This window comes from Podarcis muralis, chromosome 6, assembly GCF_964188315.1.
Source record: "Podarcis muralis chromosome 6, rPodMur119.hap1.1, whole genome shotgun sequence".
NCBI classification, from domain to species: domain Eukaryota; kingdom Metazoa; phylum Chordata; class Lepidosauria; order Squamata; family Lacertidae; genus Podarcis; species Podarcis muralis.
In genome coordinates, this window is record NC_135660.1 from 13,646,828 (window position 1) to 13,665,151 (window position 18,324).

Consider the following 18,324-nt stretch of genomic DNA (forward strand, 5'->3'; position numbering starts at 1 on the left):
ATGTCACACTTATGGGATCCCAGACAGAATTGCAAATTGCAAATGCTGTCTGTTCCCGAAATGTAAAAAGCTCAGATGAGACTGTTCCTATTATTGCAACATATTGATGTGTTTTGCTATTAATTTCCCATCTTTATTTTCACTTTAATGTACCTTTAATTAGGCAATAATATATAATCTTTCCTCCATTTATTATCTCTGCTCAAAGCGGGGGGGGGGGGGGGGGGGCAGGGAGCCTGGGGTGGCACTGCAGAGAGAGAGACTAAATAAAATGCCAATTCTTGACAGCACCTTTAATGTGTCATAAAAGATAATGGATGTGGTAGTCACACACATGCTAATAATCATTTAATATTTTCCTAAGTTTTGCTTCATATTGTAGTAGGGAAGAAAGAAAGAAAGAAAGAAAGAAAGAAAGAAAGAAAGAAAGAAAGAAAGAAAGAAAGAAAGAGGGAGGGAGGGAGGGAGGGAGGGAGGGAGGGAGGGAGGGAGGGAGGGAGGGAGGAAGGAAGGAAGGAAGGAAGGAAGGAAGGAAGGAAGGAAGGAAGGAAGGAAGGAAGGAAGGAAGGAAGGAAGTTCTAAGGCAATATCAGGTACAAAGGTAAAAGATGTGCAAATTTAAGCTGGCTTAATTTACACCAACTTGCTTTATCCAAGATCCTTGTGGATAGGATTGCTCCCTTGGTGTACTGCAAGATAACAACAACATCACTGATGACAACAAATAAGAACAACACAAAAATACAGGAATGCAGACTTTCAGAAAAAGACAAGAAATTTGCACTCTTGAAATTCTTCAGATTACATATTTCTGCAAAACTAAAATTTTATTTATAGATAATGGAGACAGGATGACTGTAGAAACCAAGGTGCTTATCCTATAGGGTTTGGCTAATTATCAATCACAATAATGAGCCTCATCCATGCTCAGGTAGCTGCCACCAGCTTCCATGCATGTGGCAAGTCTTCCTTCTAGAGCTCTCCTGCGACTTGACCTTAAAGCAACAGTAATATGCATATATGGCTAAACTTGAACATAAGTGGCAAAGCGGCTATCAGAAATGGGTCAATACAGCACTTGAATCTAAGACTGGCCTGTGTTCTCTCCCACAAGACCCACCTTCCTATCTTGGATCCACTGATTTCCAAGGGGTCCCCCCAAAACAGAGACACAAATGAGCTCAAATTGAATCTTGGTCACACGCATAGCGGCACAAGGCACACCAAGGCAGGAAGAAGTGTCCTGACGATAAGAACAGTCCGATCAAGGTCCTGTTAATATATCCAGAATAGTGGGAAAGTTGGGCTGAGGACATAAACCTTAGGAAGAAGATGCAACAGTTCCAAAGACCTAAAGGTTAAGGTAAAGGGACCCCTGACCATTAGGTCCAGTCGTGACCAACTCTGGGGTTGCGGTGCTCATCTCGTTTTATTGGCCAAGGGAGCTGACATACTGTCATGTGGCCAGCATGACTAAGCCGCTTCTGGCGAACCAGAGCAGCGCACGGAAACACTGTTTACCTTCCCGCCGGAGCAGTACCTATTTATCTACTTGCACTTTGACGAGCTTTCAAACTGCTAGGTTGGCAGGAGCAGGGACCGAGCAGCGGGAGCTCACCCCGTCACGGGGATTTGAACCGCTGACCTTCTGATCGGCAAGTCCTAGGCTCTGTGGTTTAACCCACAGCACTACCCGTGTCCCACTCCATAGACCTACTCCTAGCCTATCTGTTTTCTGGACAGTTCTCTCCTCCTCATCCTTATGACTTCTGACTGCTGACACTGCTGGACAGCTCCCTGCTGCTGATTAAGCCAGAACAGGACAGTGTAATGGTAGCAGACATATTATTTTCTAATGCCCCTACTTATTCACACATGCATTCTTTGTATGTGGGCATTATCCTACTCCAACAGTAGCAGGTGCAAATGTGAGAAAGCAGTGAATCTTCCCCCACTGCGTGTCTTACCACCCCTTTAGCCACTCCTTTCTGTTCCTAGTTCACTTCTGGTAAGAACCCCTGGATGGTTAAGTCCAGTCAAAACCTGAATCCTAGCATAACAGAGGTGAGTAGCTCCTGTGTCTGAGAAATTGGTCTGTTGCCTATTCCAGATGGGGTTGCACTCCCCCTGAAAGAGCAAGTTTGCAGTTTGGGGTTGCTGCTGGATTCACCTCGGTCCCTGGAGGCTCAGATAGCCTCAGTGGCTGGAAGTGTGTTTTACCAACTGCAACTGGTTCAACAGCTATGGCCATTCCTGGATCGGAAAAACCTTGCCACAGTAGTTCACGCACTGGTTACTTCAAGACTGGATGACTACAATGTGCTCTCAGTGCAAAATGCTGCAGCACAATTGCTGGCAGGGGTAGGTAAGGTAAAGTTAAATGACCCCTGGACGGTTAAGTCCAATCAAAGACAACTATGGGGTTGTGGCACTCATCTTGCTTCAGGCCGAGGGAGCTGGCGTTTGTCCGCAGACAGCTTTCAGGGTGTGTGGCACAATGGAATACTGTGACGGAAACCAAAGCGCACGGAAACACTGTTTACCTTCCCACTGAAGCGGTACCTATTTATCTACTTCCACTGGCATGCTTTTGAAACTGCTAGGATGGCAGGAGCTGGGACAGAACAATGGGAGCTTCACCCTGTTGCAGGGATTTGAACTGCCAACCTTCTGATCAGCAAGCCCAAGAAGCTGAGTGGTTTAGACCACAGCGCCACCCGCGTCCCTCTTTCCTGGAATCAGGAAAGAGAAAATTGATTTGAGCAACTGACTGCAGAGGTCTATGGTGCTGGAGGGGAAGAAATCATCCACACAGGTGAGTGAGGTTGAACCCTCGCCCCTCTATTACTTTAAAAATAAGAACCCCTCCCCACTTTTTTACGAACAAGAGGTAGCCACACAAATGATGCCCCCGTCACAATGGCTTTTACTTTCAAGGATGTGGCCAGCATAGCAAGGAAGGCTTGAAACAGCTACTGGCTTTGAACATTCTTTTTCGAAAGGATTCTGGAGAAATATTAACAAAATGAATCAAAATAAATGACAAATGCTTCAGTCAACAAGCATTTCATAAACACACACCATGCTGCGGTGAGATTAGATCCAAATAAAGTGTTCCTCAGGACTGAAATACTCATTCAGACCTTATTAACCAGACAGAACTCAAGGTCTCCTGAGCTGCATACAGAAAATGAAGATTCCTTAAAGCTGTTTGTTCATTTCATCAAGCACAAAAAAAAAGACTGGGAAAAGGTGTCTAGAGGTATTTCCAAAAATCAGAAAATGATAATAACCTTCCTAGAGTCTTGTGTCTCCATTCTTGTTTATTAGCATTAATCCTCTGAAGCACCCAACTGAAATAAAACTAGAATGTAGCATCAGGGCCCCCTCCTCCATTGCTGGATGAGGCACCTGAAACTGTATAGCGTAAATTACATTTGGTACAATTTTTCATTTTATATGTTGCTTGGAATAATAGAGATTCCTCCCCCCCCCCACCCCCTCCCTGGATGACAATTACTTTCTAACAAGGTTCGTGTTCTGAATTCAGAATAGGGTAAAATATCAGCAACATTTTACTCCACCCACTAAGTCATTCATTCATTGAACCAACACAGGAAAAAAGCTCCTTTGATGGATTCATATCCAGAGTGAACCACAACACTTTATGAACGTCAATGGCTCATGCCCATCTAATTTCATTTTGGGCCACATCTGCATCATAAATTTAAAGCGCTCCTGTATCACTTTAAACAGTCATGTTGTTGTTGTTTAGTCATTTAGTAGTGTCCGACTCTTTGTGACCCCATGGACCAGAGCACGCCAGGCACTCCTGTCTTCCACTGCCTCCCGCAGTTTGGTCAAACTCATGTTGGTAGCTTCGAGAACACTGTCCAACCATCTCGTCCTCTGTCGTCCCCTTCTCCTTGTGTGCTCTATCTTTCCCAACATCAGGGTCTTTTCCAGGGAGTCCTCCCTTCCCATGAGGTGGGCAAGATATGGCTTCCCCCAAAGTATCCTGTGACCTGAAGTTTGTTAAGGGTGCCGTTGAGTTGTTACGAAACATCTTTTGCCCTTACAGAGCTATAACTCACAGAGTGCTTTAACAGCCATTCCCTCTTTCCAGGGAATTGTAGCTCTATGAGGGGAAGAGGGGTCTCCAGCCACTCTCAGTACCCTCAGTTCTCCCAGATTCTTTGGGGAAAGCCATGAATGTTTGAAGTGGTATGATGTAGCTTTAAATATATGCCATGGGTGTGGTTTTGGCTTGCCTATGGAAGTGAACCGCTGAAATGTGTACAAGGGCAACTCTATTGCTGTTCACACTAGTGGGGGATAGGATAATCTATTTATTTGGGGAATTTCAGTCTAAACCTTCTGTATGACAGATCCCAGGGTAGAACAAAGTATAAGCATTAAAATGCACAACCTGTAGAAAATTGACCAAAAACAATCAAAACTATAAATGAACACAATGATAAGAGCAGCTAAAAAGAATACACTAAGACTTCAAAACTACTAAAAACTGCATACCACACTTCTTCCAGTCAATCAGTAAGTACTATACTATCCCACAAGTGCCTGATCAAAGATTTTTAAGTTTGTGTAGAGGTTTGTTTACATGTCAACATTGTATACTGTTCCTGAAGAATGAACTTCAGTTCCAAAATGCACTGAGCTACAACAGATGTTCATCGTTGGCCCTCTTGAGAACTGGTTTCCCCTTCTGCATTCTTTTTTCATCCTTGGAGATGGCAAGTGTGGTATGCCTTCCTCAGGAGTCTACAGAACACACATTTACAGAAGTGCTTGCCTTTTCTCCGTGCAAATTCTGCTTAACACATTGCAATGGGAGAATTCTACTGGAGGTGGTTGGAGTATGGATGATGGCTAACAGATTGAGGTTGAATCCTGACAAGACAGAAATACTGTTTTGGGGGGGGGGCAGGGGGCAGGCAGGTGTGGAGGACACCCTGGTCCTGAATGGGCTAACTGTGCCCCTGAAGGACCAGGTGCGCAGCCTGGGAGTCATTTTGGACTCACAGCTGCCCATGAAGGCACAGGTCAATTCTGTGTCCGGGGCAGCTGTCTCCCAGCTCCATCTGGTACGCAGGCTGAGACCCTACCTGCGCGCAGACTGTCTCACCAGAGTGGTGCATGCTCTGGTTATCTCCTGCTTGGACTACTGCAATGCACTCTACGTGGGGCTACCTTTGAAGATGACCCGGAAACTACAACTAATCCAGAATGTGGCAGCTAGACTGGTGACTGGAAGTGGCTGCCATGATGGGCACCTGTGGAATGCCCTCCCATCAGATGTCAAGGAAATAAACAACTATCTGACTTTTAGAAGACATCTGAAGGCAGCCCTGTTTAGGGAAGATTTTAATGTTTGATGTTTTATCGTGTTTTTAATATTCTGTTTGGAGCCATCCAGGGTGGCTGGGGAAACCCAGCCAGATGGGCGGGGTATAAATTATTATTATTATTAAAATGCATAGCATTAATGCAAATGTCTGCAGAATACATCTGACTTAGAGTTGCATCCAACTAAGTCACAATCAGAGTAGACCCCTTCAAATCACTGGGTATGACTAAGTTACGTTCAATGATCTCAGTGGATCTTCTCTGAATATGATTTAGCTGGATAGAACCCTGCCTTCTAGGTAAACCTGATTCAGATCTGTGTGTCAGTCATTTGGAGGGTACGGTGGATGTAGCTGTGTCTAAACATCTGCTGCTTTGCAGGAAGCAAAATAACAATCATCTCACCACAAAACAAAACCTTGAAATAGGTCCAGCATTTGCAGTAAGAAAGAGATTTCCATGAATCGCCCTGGTAACCTCAAAGCAATTTACTGATGAGTTGGAGTAAAGGCCTCCCAAACATTATTTTCCTTTGAGTCCCATTATGGTCCTTCGAAGGGAGAAATCCATCCAAGAGTTGTAAAAAGAAAAAAGGGGGGGGGCAGAGAATATAATGCAGGAAAAGAAAACTGAATATAGAACAGTCAAGGGCAATGCATATCAGTCTTCTTGGCAATGCCAAGTTAGTCGGATGACAAAGCTTAACAATGAAGGATGACAAAAATCTCTCCCTCTTTTAATTACTTCCTTTCAAATAGGAAAGAGTTGAAACAACACTGCGAGCAGACAATCATTTAAATGAATATTGGCATAAGAAAGAGTACAGCAGACGCTAACGTCCTAGTGAGATTCCCTAGGTAGGCAGAAACATGTATTTTAATATATTTCTTTTAATATGGATTAGAAGAAAGTGACAATTTCTAAAAAGAAAAGCTGCCTGACAAGAACCTAGGAGTTGTTTCTAACTAAATTATTACAAGAGTAAACCCGCTGAAATTAATGGATCTAAGTTAACCGTTTCCATTGTCTTCAGTAGTTTTGTTCTAAGCAGGGTGAACACTGGAAAGAACCTCACATACATCGTAAGGAGAAGGGCCATAGCTTAATGGGAGGGTATCGGTTTTGCACAAAGAAGGTGCCAGGTTCAATTGCCAGAAAGGGCTGGGAGACCAATATATATATATATATTCTAAAACATAACAGGGCATACTTGTTAATTAAATCTCTGAAGGTCTGAAGAGCAAACCTGTTTGTGTTCAGCTGAATGTATGGAATAGCTCAGTTGCTGGAGCAGGATCATGAGTTGGGCAAAAGATTCCCGCACTTCAGATCATTCTCATGGTCCCGTGCATGATTCTATGTGGAGGCTTCTACATGTGACAGGGAGCCCTACACGATCAGGGTCCCTGATCGTGTGGAGAGGCCAATGCACTTTCTGCTAGATGGTTTGGCATGTGCATGTGCGCGCACACACACACACACCAGACCTTACGCCCAAGGCATAGACATCTGGCAGTGGCGCCAGTGGTGGATGTTAGAAATTGCAATTCAGACATGGATTTGCAGTCCCACTTCTTCTTTACACTTTTCACGAGCTAGGTAAAGGTAAAGGGACCCCTGACCATTAGGTCCAGTCGTGACCGACTCTGGGGTTGCGGCGCTCATCTTGCGTTAATGGCCGAGGGAGCCGGCATACAGCTTCCAGGTCATGTGGCCAGCATGACTAAGCCGCTTCTGGCGAACCAGAGCAGCGCACGGAAACACCGTTTACCTTCCCGCTGGAGTGGTACCTATTTATCTACTTGCACTTTGACGTGCTTTTGAACTGCTAGGTTGGCAGGAGCAGGGACCGAGCAACAGGAGTTCACCCCGTCACAGGGATTCGAACCACTGACCTTCTCAACTGGTACGTTGAGTTGAGTGAGCTCTGTCCTGTTGCAATAGCTATAAAAAATGCTGGGTACCTAAATCTGGATGCTGGACTTGGAAATAGTTTCCTTGGTTGTGTGGTTTATTCAAATGGTGGGCTGTTCCTCACCTGGGTAACGAACAAGGTGGTGTCGAGGCGAATTCTTACCACAATAGTTGAGAGCAGTCTGCAGCACAGAACGTTCGTATGTCACCTGACAACAGAAACCCCAGGAGAAGAATATAATGATGAGCAGAAAAGGAGGAAGAGCTTATCTGCTCAAGTATGCTGGATATTCATTTCCCTAGGTTAAACAAGGGGTGTTGCTTCAGCAATGATTCTGTGTGTGTGTGTGTGTGTGAGTGAGTGTGTGTGTGTGCGCGCGCGTGTGGGTGGGTGGGTGGGTAGGTGTGTTTGTAAGTTGCTTGATGACCTTTGGGGAATAAGCAATGAATAATCTTAATAAATAATACTAATAATAAATAAGGGCATCTAAAAGGCATCATGATCACTTCCTCACACTTGAAATTCACCAGTGTGGTGTAGTGGTTAAGAGCGGTGGACTCGTAATCTGGGGAACCAGGTTCGCGTCTCCGCTCCTCCACATGCAGCTGCTGGGTGACCTTGGGCCAGTCACACTTCTCTGAAATCTCTCAGCCCCACTCACCTCACAGAGTGTTTGTTGTGGGGGAGGAAGGGAAAGGAGAATGTTAGCCGCTTTGAGACTCCTTTGGGTAGTGATAAAGCGGGATATCAAATCCAAACTCCTCTTCTTCAAATCCAAACATCCTCCTGGAAACACTGCAAGGCCCAAACTGCACTGCAAGGCTTCTGTTTTTTTCAAAACCATGAACTGTAGAAGTCTTTTCAGAGGGTGGGATAGACTACAATATTTTAGGCACAGGTCCCAGCTCTATGTTTGTGCATGTTCGTGCCTGGTCATGGTCTCACAAACACCCTTTATCCATTAGAATCTTTGGATTGCTAACATAGGATCTTCAATTTTTTAATGTCTCTTTTGCCAAAGAGAAAATTAAAAAAGAAAACCCACCAACCAACCTACCTCCTTGCCCTCTCTAATATATATCGGGAATTTGAAAGAGCTTCCTAAAGGGCTTAAAGCAGCCGACCTCGAAAAATTCCCCCCGTTGCAGAGTTGCTGCCCTTTTGCAAGTCATTTCTGTTTTAAACAAAAATAAGCCATAAAATCATCTTCAGCTTGTAATGCAGAGCTTTTCTTCAGAAACCCAGGAGGTCAAGGATATCAGACTTCCCTGTGTACGATCCATCACCAAAACAGACAGCTCACACAGGGTTTGCATTTCAATAGAACGGAGTGGTCGCAGAGGCGAAAGAGGTGCCTTTTCATTTGCCTATCAGAGTGTCCCCTCTCGCAGTATTCAGTGGGAAATGAGTCGGGAGTCAGGAATAAGCTGAGAGATGGATGGAAAGCAGGCCACAAAATGAAGGTGACTGTTTTTCAACGGCATGACAGTATATGTGTAAACAGTGGGCATTTATGAGCCAGTGTTTGAGCACAGCTTCTCGAAGCAGCCAGCAGGGCAGAGTGCGGTGGGTAGAGGAAGGTTGCTTTCTGGCTTCCCACTTCTGGTGACCAAGAGGGGGAGGTCGGAGGTCAGGGCAGTGTGGGTGCAGGGGTGGAGCCAATCTAATGCTGCCATTGCTGAGCTATACTTCATTGTTGCCTTGCCCCTCCACCGGCATTTATCACAATGGGAAGCCAGCTAAGCAACAACAGACACACACACACCCAGCTCTGCCATGCTGGCTGCAACTGACAGCAGCTAAAAGGCATGCACAACAAATGAACGACGCAGAGGAATATCCGGTGCCTTTAACTAGCTTCCTGTCCCACAAATGGCACCAGTGCAGTCATTTGCAGGGCTCTACGGTAGTGATGTATGGAAGTGAGGGCTGGACCACAAAGAAGGCTGATCGCCAAAGAATGGATGCTTTTGAATTATGGTGCTGGAGGAGACTCTTGAGAGTCCCATGGACTGCAAGAAGATCAAACCTATCCATTCTGAAGGAAATCAGCCCTGAGTTCTCACTGGAAGGACAGTTCCTGAAGCTGAGGCTCCAATACTTTGGCCACCTCATGAGAAGAGAAGACTCCCTGAAAAAGACCCTGATGTTGGGAAAGATGGAGGGCACAAGGAAAAGGGGACGACAGAGGACGAGATGGTTGGACAGTGTTCTAGAAGCTACGAACATGAGTTTGACCAAGCTGCGGGAGGCAGTGGAAAACAGGAGTGCCTGGCGTGCTCTGGTTCAGGGGTCACGACTAAATGACTAAACAACAACAAAGCACTGTCTTCTCCTGCCACCATGCTACTGTGATATGGAGAAGGGAACTGCAGATACGGCACAGAATGACTTCATTCTACTTGCAAGGAATTAGATCAAGCCATAGTGGCAGAGGTACAAGTGACTGTTATATATGACATGGGGTTACACTGCTATTTGCACTGCTCACCAACCTGCCTAACACACCCAGGCTTGCCAAAATGCCCCAACCCCTGTTGTTGTTTAGTCGTTTAGTCGTGTCTGACTCTTCATGACCCCATGGACCAGAGCACGCCAGGCACTCCTGTCCTCCACTGCCTCCCGCAGTTTGGTCAAACTCATGTTCGTAGCTTCGAGAACACTGTCCAACCATCTCGTCCTGTCATCCCCTTCTCCTTGTGCCCTCACTCTTTCCCAACACCAGGGTCTTTTCCAGGGAGTCTTCTCCCCAGTCCTCCTCCCCAAGCCCCTTAGACCATGGGTGGGGTTTTCTGGCTCCCAGAGGCCACTGGGAGTTCCTGCTCACCTGTCAAAATTCCAACATCCTGCTCACCTTGTAAAAGTTGAAACGTGGAGTGCAGGAAGGCTTGCAATGCCTGCCCCATGCTGATCCTTTCAAACTAATTTGGCACTCCTTTGTATCCACGTGAACCCGAACATCTCTTTGCGGCCACACAGCTCACATAGTCTTCTCTCCCTTTCTCTTTCTACCCAAGAGCATTTCTTTTCCCTCTAACACCCCACATCACTTTATTTCTCTACCTAAGATCACCCCCACCGCCTTCTCTCACTTTGTGCCTCTACACAACAGAGTATCTTCTTCTGTCCCCAGGGCCAGATTTAGGTTTGATGAGGCCCTAAGCTACTGATGAGGCCCTTTATATGTCCAGCTGTCCTTTGTCAACAACAAATTGTCGCTGTTTTTTGTGTTGAATATCTGCTATATGGTAATTTATGGCCCTATTAGGTATCTAAAGCCATTTGCACATAACAAATAGGAGCCTACACAACACAAAACACCGTTGCTGTATGCAGGTTTTATTTTATTTGTTTATCTTATATTTTGGAAATGTACATCCAGGTTTTTTCCCCTTTAATTTTTTTGGGGGGCCCCCAAGAGAGTGGGGCCCTAAGCTATAGCTTGTTTAGCTTATACATAAATTCGGCACTGTCTGTCCCACGCCATAGATATTTCTCTCCTTCCCACTCTAGAGGAAGTGTAGGGGTTCAAAAAAGGGGCTCCTGTTGAAGGAGTGAGGTTTAAAGGATGGAAAGTTTTGGTGCAGCTGCTTGAGCAAAGTGCTGAGTCCCCCCCCCCCCAAAAGCCATGGAAGAGAGGAAGAGAGCTAGTGGAGGAGAGAAAGTCCGGCAGCACACAGGTGTGGGGAATAAGAAGGCAGCCAATCTCTGACCACAGCAGTCTTGATTGCCCTTTGCTGCCAGAATGGATTGCTCAAGAGGAGAGCACCCCCTGCAGGCACTGAAAACTACAGCATGACGACATTCTTAGGAAAATATTATATAGCAAGATCAGAAATAAAAACACGGAACATGGGAATAGGATCCATTGATTCCAGTGAGATTTATTCTCATGTGAAGACCACACACAGCAGAAATTAGAGGGTAGGGTTCATGTACAGCACAGAACTCTGTCTTTCTACTCTCCTGCTTCCCCAGATGAACTGCCTGCTACCTGTTTTTCAAAGCTCCCTCATTATGGTGGGTAGGAAGGGGAGAGGTGGAAAGTGCTCCTTGCTGTGAAAAGATCTGCTCCACACGCCTAAAGGGGCTTCCTGATTCATCACTGCTGTGTTTCGTATCACAGAGTTGACAAAGCTATGGTGGTGTTTAGGGATGTCATGAGATCTCAATAGTTCAAATGTGAACTGCTCTGATTGATTGCTCCTGGAAGTGAATCAGGGCCATACTTACCCCATTCCCAAGGCTGCCTTCCTTATCACTGAAGCCACCATTCTGCTGGCTCAGGAAACTTACCTGAGGCATTGGAAATGTGAAAGCAGTGCCAGTTGAGGTGGTAGTTGCAGAAAATATTTTGTTAGGCTTTATTCCCCCTTGAGACCTGTTGAATCTTCGATGATTATTTAAAATTGGATTGCTAAAATCTGACATAGCAAAAAAGGGGGGGTTGCAGTTCTCCTGGCAGTATCTATTGAGCTCATAATGAGTCAGGGCAGAAATGATAAGTGATGGCTGTTATTTCTTAAATCACCAGACTGTAGAAGTGGTAAGAAAAAAATGAGCTGTGATTTCTTTTCAAGATTGTCATGATAAGAGTTACCCAGCAAGATTAACCCTGAGCCACAGAACAAGAAATCAGAAATATTATAGGCTTGTAAATATGTTTCCTCTCACATCACAGAGACAATTTCAACTTGTTAAATGGAAAACTAATCATAGATAAATCTAGATATATAGATGATATAGATATAGATGATATAGATATAGATATACACACACCTCCTGATTAATCAGGACCCCTATCCCTATTAGCACATATGTAATATTCTCATATAAATATTTTCATCTGTCCATTTTTACTTGTCTTTATAACAATGTTTTACTTTTTTATGATCCTGTTTTATGTTTCTATGCTATTTTTTCCTGCACATTTGGGGATATTTAAATCACAAGTTATTTAGGAATGCTTATAAACAAACAAATTTGCACTGACTCACTGGATCGATGCATTGCAATGGGCCACACATTTCTGAGCATGCTCATAAGCAACTAGGTGTTAAGAATGAGGCCTACCAGGTCTCCAAACCCTCCAAGCATCCCTATTTTCCAGGGACTTCCCTGGTTTAGAGAAGCCATCCCAGTTCTGATTTGATCCTGGGATGTCCCGCTTTTCCTTAGGATGCCCCTCTTTGCATTGGAGAAATGTTGGAGGGCCTGGAGCTATCCAACCCCTGAGCCATCTCAAGGCAATCCTGTATAGGGAAGGTTTTTTAACAAATGTTAAATGATGTTTTCATATACTTTTGAAGCTGCCCAGAGAGCTGGGGCAACCCAATAAGATGTGTGAGGTATAAATAGTAAAGTTATCATTATGGAATGGGATGTCCTTATTTTCATTGAAGAAATGTTGGAGAGTATGGTGTTTCTGATATCACCAACCAGCCTGCCTTGCATGTGGTCTCCACAGCTCAAGTGTAAGTTAAATTCAGGAAATGGAGAGGGGAGGAGTGCTGGCGTTGAGTCCATTATGGCCTCAGCCTGAAATTCAACACAGAGATATGGGTTTTAATCATAATGGTGTTAGGGAGAACTCTTGAATTCATCACTACAAATTCCCCCTTTCCAGTTTTTGGCAGCAACAAATGGATACTTGATCCGCTGAGCCGGAGAAAACATGTGTTGTGTTGGCTCACTGACTTTGTCAGTGTCTTGTGGATTATTTATCATGGCGCTCTCTCTCTCTCTCTCTCTCTCTCTCTCTCTCTGTGTGTGTGTGTGTGTGTGTGTATGATTTATAATACTGCTTCACCATCAATACATATAGGCAGTTTGCAAAATACATATGTTAAGGGGACTGTTGAGTTGAGTGGTTAATGTGCATAACTAGCCATTGCACACATTCACCCATTTTCATGGATAATGTGCACATAATCCTTCTGTGAAATGTGAAATGCACATCTCACAGGCTTGGGAAATCTGCATGTATGGACTGAATTTTGTACATTCTCTGGCCACTGTGCATAATCCCCAACTGACTTTGGATAATGTGCATATTTTGACATCATTTTTGTACATTCTCAGGTTGTGTATATGTGCATTATGCACATTCTCCTGTCACCATACATAGTCAAGAAAAAAATGGTTTTTTTCTTCTATTCCTTGTTCAGAAGTGTGCAATCTGCTCTCCTCAGGCCCACTGTCTAATCTTACATGGTCCACAACATGCCCTCCTGCTGGATCAGCCAAGCAGTAAGAAAAAAGGGGAAGGGAGCACTAAGTAAAATTCAACTGTTTTCTGCAGTGCAGCAACCTTTTCACCACTCTCAGGTGTTCCCTAGTGAGCTGAGCAGCACAAGAGGATTCTCCAGGCAGTATGCACACGCGCGCGCACACACACACATACATTGGGGGAGGTGAATAGACTGTATGCTGAGACCCTTCTATTCCCTGGATCCAACAAGTGTTAAAATATAAGCCAGACCAGTTTCCTGATGAGGTGATCCCCTGGGTAATGGGCCACTAAGGGGAACAAAGGAAGTGGATCTGTGTGAGATGGAAATGAGTGCTCCCCATCCCTCAGCTGGCTGGCACTTAGAAAAAGACAATGGCAAGAGCTGAGAGTTAAGTGATGTGAGCTACAGTAGAAGCAAAGCAGCAAAAAGGCAGAGAGAGAGAGAGAGAGAGAGAGAGAGAGAGAGAGAGAGAGAGGGAGAGAGAGAGAGAGATATGTTTGGTTTCTGTTTGAATCCAAGGTTCCGGCTATGGGAGAAACAAGACCCTCTTGGAGCATTAATGCTGTGAATCCCTCCATTGTAGGCTATGGTTGCATATGCGTGTAAATAAACCATATATCATAAAGACACCACAGTCCCCGTTGTGCCTCACTTCCAAAGGAAACACGAATCCTGGGTAAGTGCCAGGAACCCCTGGAATATCACACCACTCACAGATTGGGGTGGCATGCAGCAATGCGCATGCGCACACGCACACACATTCAGAGGCTTCTTCCCACAACTCAAGTCTGTGATGGATGGACAGGCAGATAGACAGACAGATTAGATAGGCATTATGAAAGAAATTACAGGTATTTGATTGCTCGCTCCACCTAATAGATTAGGATTGTATCAGGTGGGTGCTCTTTGAATAGAATTGCAGCACAATATACTCACACAAATCAGGAACTGGAAACATATGCTAAGCAGAAAGAGGATCTTGCATACCGACAACACAAGTGAATTGTAAATTATTGCACAACATAGCCCTAGAGGTTCCAAGTCAATATTTAATTGCTCTGAGAAAACAATGAAGACACCAGGTAGGCTATGCGAAAGTAATCTGATACGAATCATAGCAGGGTCTGGACATTGAACATTGTGTCACACACAGCTATTAGATTGCACTGTTCCCTGTGCAAGTGGAAAGGAGAGGACTGTCAGGCGAAGCAACAAAAAATATACCATGTTTCAAGGACTGGAGTTAGATTGCATTCAAAGCCAGAGATGAGCAGGAACACCAAAGCAAGTCAAATTCATTTTCTTGACAGTGCATCGTTTTTTTTAATCGCCAGGTAAAAGCAGCAGATTGATGCTCCCCACTCTCTGGGAGTTAATAACAGGGAATTAAGTGGAGCAGCCAGAAAGACGGGTTCTGAAGAAATTAACTTATGATAGAGCAAAAAGAGTCTTCTCTTAGGGCTAAGGTAATTCACAGGCGAACCACAGTTTACAAACCTGTGAGGCAAACCACAGTTTCTAAAACACACCACCTCTTGCCGAAACTCTTCTGAGTCTTTATGGGTAGATGCTCCTCTCATGCTTCCATAAAAAAGGTGAGAACACCGTCCGATGCTAGAATTAAACATGCATTACAATGCGCTTCTGCAATATTCAGAATAAAACAACCTCTCTCTTTGCCAAAATCTACAACAGCTAAAAACACCCTGAAAGCTCCAGACTAAAGCATAAAAGATCTTAACTCTTCTAACCTTTTGCAAACATCAGCTAACTAAAACACGACTTTTCACTGAAATGTATTTTACCTGTGTGATATAAAACAACACTAGCACAATACTCCCCCCCCCTCCAAGCACAGAGCTTCAAAATACCTGTTCCCCCACAAGCTTATTTTATCTGGATTTTTTTTTTAAACTAATACACTTTCCACTTTAAAGGCGCCAGACTAAATTCAAAATATGAGAAGGTGGAAATTGGCAGTGAATAACATTTCCCAAACAATCTTACTATCCAAAAGTCCGAAGGAACACAATAACCCTGCCAGCGCAATATCCAGATGTTTGTCACAACACAAACAGAAACAATTGTGTCTCAGTCAGTGCTTGCCATTTGCCGTAGATCCCTCTGCACGACTAATTACTGTAATGCAGGATGAGTGCAAGCGACAAAGCAGCGTATCATTCTGAACATCTGCACTCTGCTTCTGTCATCAAAGAGGAGTATAATTGCAGGTTAGGCTGCACAATAACAAATTTGAAATCCACTGAATGCAATCCTTTCCTCTTTTAAAAATAAGAAGCCTCTCCTTTTTTTTTTTAAGGCAGAAGAATCTGCAAATTGTCTTCTAATTGATAGAAAGAGTATCGCACAAGGCAAGAACTATTTAAAATCTGAATCTTTCTTACCAAGTACCCCAAGCCGGTAGTTGACGGTGATGACTATCACATTGCCATAGCTTGCCAGCACACTGCCATCATATAAATTTCCAGTGCCTTCCATGTAGGACCCTCCGTGAATATACACCATCACAGGTTTGGGCCCCCCACTATCTCGAATGTCTGGAAGAAAAATATTGAGAAGTATGTTATCCCGAGAACATTGTGATGCACATGAAAGTCCTAGTTTATTTCCTTTCTACCCCAAAGTTGTTATTTATTTATTATTTATTTTTTTGAAAACTGTTTCCCAAGCAACATATGTGAATTATGACATATTGTACAACATCTATCTCTGTAATGCCTAATAAAGGTTTGGAGATACGAATTATGACATCGTTCCCTAGCAGCACATATGAAACACTACATTGTCACCAGGTGTCATTGAAGAGGAATTTTGAGCACACACCAAAAATATGACGGCCACCACTGGGTCACATGAAAGTCACAAAAGCTTATGGCTCACGCCTCTCCCAGTTTGGGAGCAACTGCGATCCTTTTCGAATGAGATTTAGCATTTCTATGGATTGTGTGGTTTTCCTTTCGTATGGCCATTAGATTAACCGTGGCAGTACAATGATAAATCTAAAAGTTGAATGTCGACTTTTGGTTTGACTTTCTTCTGTAATGTTTTATTCTGGCTTGTTTCATTTGATGTTTTAATGTAGGTTGTAAACCGCTTTCAGATTTTTTCTTTCTTTAAAATTTAAAGCAGTATAAAAATAAAAACAGCAGCAACAACAACCAAAAGCTGTCTGAGAGGCTGAAGAATCCTTGCTCTCTAAATGTCAAAACCAGGGAGTTGTGTATCAGGATATTTGGGGGTTCTGTGGTCTGATGTTTTTAGGGGGCTACTATTAGGACGTGGGTGGCACTGTGGGTAAAAGCCTCAGCGCCTAGGGCTTGCCGATCGAAAGGTAGGCGGTTCGAATCCCCGTGGTGGGGTGCGCTCCCATTGTTCGGTCCCAGCGCCTGCCAACCTAGCAGTTCGAAAGCACCCCCGGGTGCAAGTAGATAAATAGGGACCGCTTACTAGCGGGAAGGTAAACGGCGTTTCCGTGTGCAGCTCTGGCTCGCCAGAGCAGCGATGTCACGCTGGCCACGTGACCCGGAAGTGTCTCCGGACAGCGCTGGCCCCCGGCCTCTTGAGTGAGATGGGCGCACAACCCTAGAGTCTGTCAAGACTGGCCTGTACGGGCAGGGGTACCTTTACCTTTACCTATTAGGATGCATATTCTGAAGTGTAGAAAAACTGCCTTACTCCACACAAAAAGCAGGCCATTTCTCTCACAGCCCCAGTGATGCCACTGTATTCTGCTCTGGTCAGACCTCACCTGGAGTACTGTGTCCAGTTCTGGGCACCACAGTTAAAGAAGGACACTGACAAACTGGAACGTGTCCAGAGGAGGGCAACCAAAATGGTCAAAGGTCTGGAAACGATGCCTTATGAGGAATGGCTAAGGGAGCTGGGCATGTTTAGCCTGGAGAAGAGGAGGTTAAGGGGTGATATGATAGCCATGTTCAAATATATAAAAGGATGTCATATAGAGGAGGGAGAAAGGTTGTTTTCTGCTGCTCCAGAGAAGCGGACACGGAGCAATGGATCCAAACTACACGAAAGAAGATTCCACCTAAACATTAGGAAGAACTTCCTGACAGTAAGAGCTGTTTGACAGTGGAATTTGCTGCCAAGGAGTGTGGTGGAGTCTCCTTCTTTGGAGGTCTTTAAGCAGAGGCTTCACAACCATATGTCAGGAGTGCTCTGATGGTGTTTCCTGCTTGGCAGGGGGTTGGACTTGATGGCCCTTGTGGTCTATTCCAACTCTATGATTCTATGATTCTATAATTGAGGTGAAGAAGATTGGTAAAGAATCAGACATAATTACAGGAGAGAGGTCTCAGCACATGAATTCTAATGATGGGACATCTATTGTTGGAGGCAGAACAGTTCCAGCTCAGAAATATCTTCTGAGAAATGTGGCCCAGTTAATAGTTTACAGCACAGTACATAGTACAGTTTACATTAGAGGCCCATTCAGTACTGAAAACTGAGCATTTCCTACTTACATTAAAGTAAGCAATTACTGGTGGTTTGAGTTAATTAATTAATGGAGGGTATGCTTATTAACTCATCACTGGTAACACCCCAGATAAAAGTAAAGGTAAAGTGACCCCTGACAGTTAAGTCCAGTCACGAACGACTGGGTTGTGGCGCTCATCTCGCTTTACAGGCCGAGGGAGCAAGCGTTTGTCTGATCTGCAGACAGTTTTTGCGAGTGATGTGGTCAGCATGACTAAGCTGCTTCTGGCTCAATGGAACATTGACACCAGAGCAGCGCACAGAAACGCCGTTTACCTTCCCGCCAGAGTGGTA

General features: G+C 44.5%; 1 protein-coding gene across 8 annotated transcripts in view; it reads right to left on the reverse strand.

The window, feature by feature from the left end:
- The window catches only part of LOC114597992 (neuroligin-1), a 625,400-nt gene that overhangs the window by 265,519 nt on the left and 341,557 nt on the right, over positions 1-18,324 (reverse strand). For all 8 annotated transcript variants that reach the window (XM_077929763.1, XM_077929769.1, XM_077929765.1 and 5 more), the window contains one exon: positions 15,921-16,073. In XM_077929763.1, the coding sequence (XP_077785889.1) occupies positions 15,921-16,073 (153 nt within the window). The remainder of the gene's footprint in view (positions 1-15,920; positions 16,074-18,324) is intronic.